Source organism: Camelina sativa, chromosome 11, assembly GCF_000633955.1.
Source record: "Camelina sativa cultivar DH55 chromosome 11, Cs, whole genome shotgun sequence".
In the NCBI taxonomy this organism is placed as follows: Eukaryota; Viridiplantae; Streptophyta; class Magnoliopsida; order Brassicales; family Brassicaceae; genus Camelina; species Camelina sativa.
Genome location: NC_025695.1, coordinates 8,026,998 through 8,029,422, shown reverse-complemented (window position 1 = coordinate 8,029,422; position 2,425 = coordinate 8,026,998). Strand labels below are relative to the sequence as shown.

Here is a 2,425-nt window from a genome sequence, read left to right as displayed (position 1 = left end):
ATTCTTATTAGCAACAAAAGCATGGATTTGGAATTCAATATCTCATAAGCTTTAATTACTTGAAATGAGTTCGATTCAAAACAGGTTTTGCTCTGATTAGACGTTTTTATGTATTGTCATGGTGCTAAGTTTTTTGTTCATTTGGTGAAATCTTCTTGTTGAATAATAGCATTACAACTTAGTGGCAGTGATCCCTATCTACATTTGTGTCTTCCGTCTCCCGTACAATCCTGTTGTAGTTTTGATTTTTTGGTTTCTGAAATTGCAGGATTTCATTCCACATGCTTTGACTCAATATAAGACCTATGAGAATGCTTTCTTCAGCAAAGTAACAGGTAACTTGCAGCCAAATTATACTTGTAGACTAATGTAGTGCTTAGGAACTAGTATTTTAGATCAAACCATTGTTATATAATCATATAACAGATATTTGCCTAAAAACCTTCATATGTACTTGTAGTGCATCTTATAGTGATCTGAAACTATATAATCTTCCTCGCATGATTCACTAGATTTGTCACGGTTTATCGATTGTATCCTCTGCTGGTTTTGTTTTCTTTGCAGAAGAATTGACATACGCAAAAGAGCATCCAGCTGCTGCTGTTGGGATTGGTGTCGCTGCTAGTCTTGTTCTGATGCGAGGTATAACCTCTACTCTCTTATCGCTTTTACAACTTACAAGTTTCCTTTGCGTAGGAGCATCCAAATAGTATTACATCTGTTTTACTTGGATGTGTCTTGTTTGAATCTGATTTTCTGTTGTTCTACTGCTTACAGGCCCAAGAAGATTCTTGTTTCGTCAAACACTAGGCCGATTTCAAAGCGAAGAGGTCTACCATGCCATTGGCTTCAAATTTGTTCTTTGTTATACTTTCCCTGGTTTGTGTCCCTTCTCTTGTTTTTACATCCACTTCAAAATCATCTCATCAGGCACAGTTCTTGAGAGCTGAGAAGCATGTTCAGGAGTTGAACATGTCTGTAGACTTGATGAAAAAGGAGAGCAAGAAATTGCTTGAGAGGGCGACTTTAGCAGAGAAGGATATGAAACGCGGTCTCTCTGAACTCATGTATGTTCCAAACATCGACGCTCCCACTTATCTTACTAAGCTATTGACATCATTTGTGTTAATATGGCTATTGGCTACTTCTGTTATATCTATAGGAACTCTGGAAATGATATACATCGTCTTGCTAAGTCCGTCCACAAAGTTGAATGTGAAGCTGCAGGTAATGTTGAACAAGATTTATTTTTACTCCCTTCTCCCTTCCGATGGTATCTTTGATGATGCCGCTACGTCAGATTTCAATTTTACACAGAGATCTCTGTTCTCTGCAGATTTGATGGACGGACTTCGGCAAATTCCTGGAAGGGATGCTATCAAGCTTAGAGCCGAAGTGAGTCTGACTTTATTCTTCTCTCCCATTGTTTTAGCTTCAATGCAATGAACGTCTCATCAAATTCTCATGTCTTGACTCATTAGGTGGCTTCCATGACTTCGCTCTTGCGACAGAAGAGGATTGCATTGAACAAAAGGATCATGAGTATGTCTGAGCTAGGACTTCCTGTATGATATATCCAACACAAATCCATAATTTTTTTGGGGCTTCTCAAACAAACTTTGTTAGGTATTTTTCCAGTTGAGTCGCAGTGTACTCTCGTCCATGAACATCTGACTCTATCTGAAACTAAAAATCTGAGCTTGAGACAGAACTTGTATACTGTGTTGTTCACCTGATTCCTAAGATTTCTGTCTCGGAGAGAATTAATCGAGTGAGAAAAATATTTGTGCTCGAGTTTTGAGAATCTTAATTTTTATTAGTCTTGAAAATTTATAAGAAACAAAAAAGTAGTTACTAAATCCATCAGTGATGAAAATTTCTAGATATAAATAACATGAAGGTTTTCAATAGGCTAGTTTTGAAACGCGACTCTATGGGAAAGGGACTGTGGGCCATCCACCCACGCGACTCGGTGATCCAACCGCTCTAAATGGGCTCGTCATGTTAAATCCTTCGGACGAGCAAGAAGCTTCAGTCGTTGGACCGATCCGACCATTAATGTCCAACGTCCGCTCTCTCCTCCTTAGACGCTCCCTTTTGAGCAGAGTCCCTAACTTATCTTTTCCCTTCTTCCCCTTGACCGGAACAGGTATCATCTCCAAGCCCATCAGCTTTGCAACCACCCCTGTCTTGCACCATACCACACTTTCTCCAGCCACCGTCCGAGGCAGGCGTTTTGTCTCCAAGCTCGCTTGGCTTGATCTCTTCGATGTCCGTTGGTCCCCGCAGTGGGATCTCCGTCCTTCCTGTAATGTCATGTCAACACTGGTGCCAAGCTGGCGCCGGAACGATGACCGGTACATCGCATCCTTACCGTCCAACGAGAAACGTGGGTACTGATTCAACGCGTTCCTCGCAGACCTTA

General features: G+C 40.8%; 2 protein-coding genes across 2 annotated transcripts in view; one reads left to right on the top strand and one right to left on the bottom strand.

Moving 5' to 3' along the window:
• Positions 1–1,791, top strand: part of LOC104722317 — a 2,656-nt gene extending 865 nt beyond the window's left edge. Inside the window, exons 3-8 of the mRNA XM_010440461.2 lie at positions 565–642; positions 778–830; positions 931–1,067; positions 1,163–1,227; positions 1,337–1,395; positions 1,482–1,791. Of these exons, the coding sequence (XP_010438763.1) occupies positions 565–642; positions 778–830; positions 931–1,067; positions 1,163–1,227; positions 1,337–1,395; positions 1,482–1,571 (482 nt within the window). The 3' untranslated portion in view covers positions 1,572–1,791. The remainder of the gene's footprint in view (positions 1–564; positions 643–777; positions 831–930; positions 1,068–1,162; positions 1,228–1,336; positions 1,396–1,481) is intronic.
• LOC104722315 overlaps positions 1,853–2,425 on the bottom strand; it is a 2,547-nt gene continuing 1,974 nt past the window's right edge. The window contains exon 2 of the mRNA XM_019231496.1: positions 1,853–2,421. Coding sequence (XP_019087041.1) covers positions 1,932–2,421 — 490 coding nt within the window. The 3' untranslated portion in view covers positions 1,853–1,931. The remainder of the gene's footprint in view (positions 2,422–2,425) is intronic.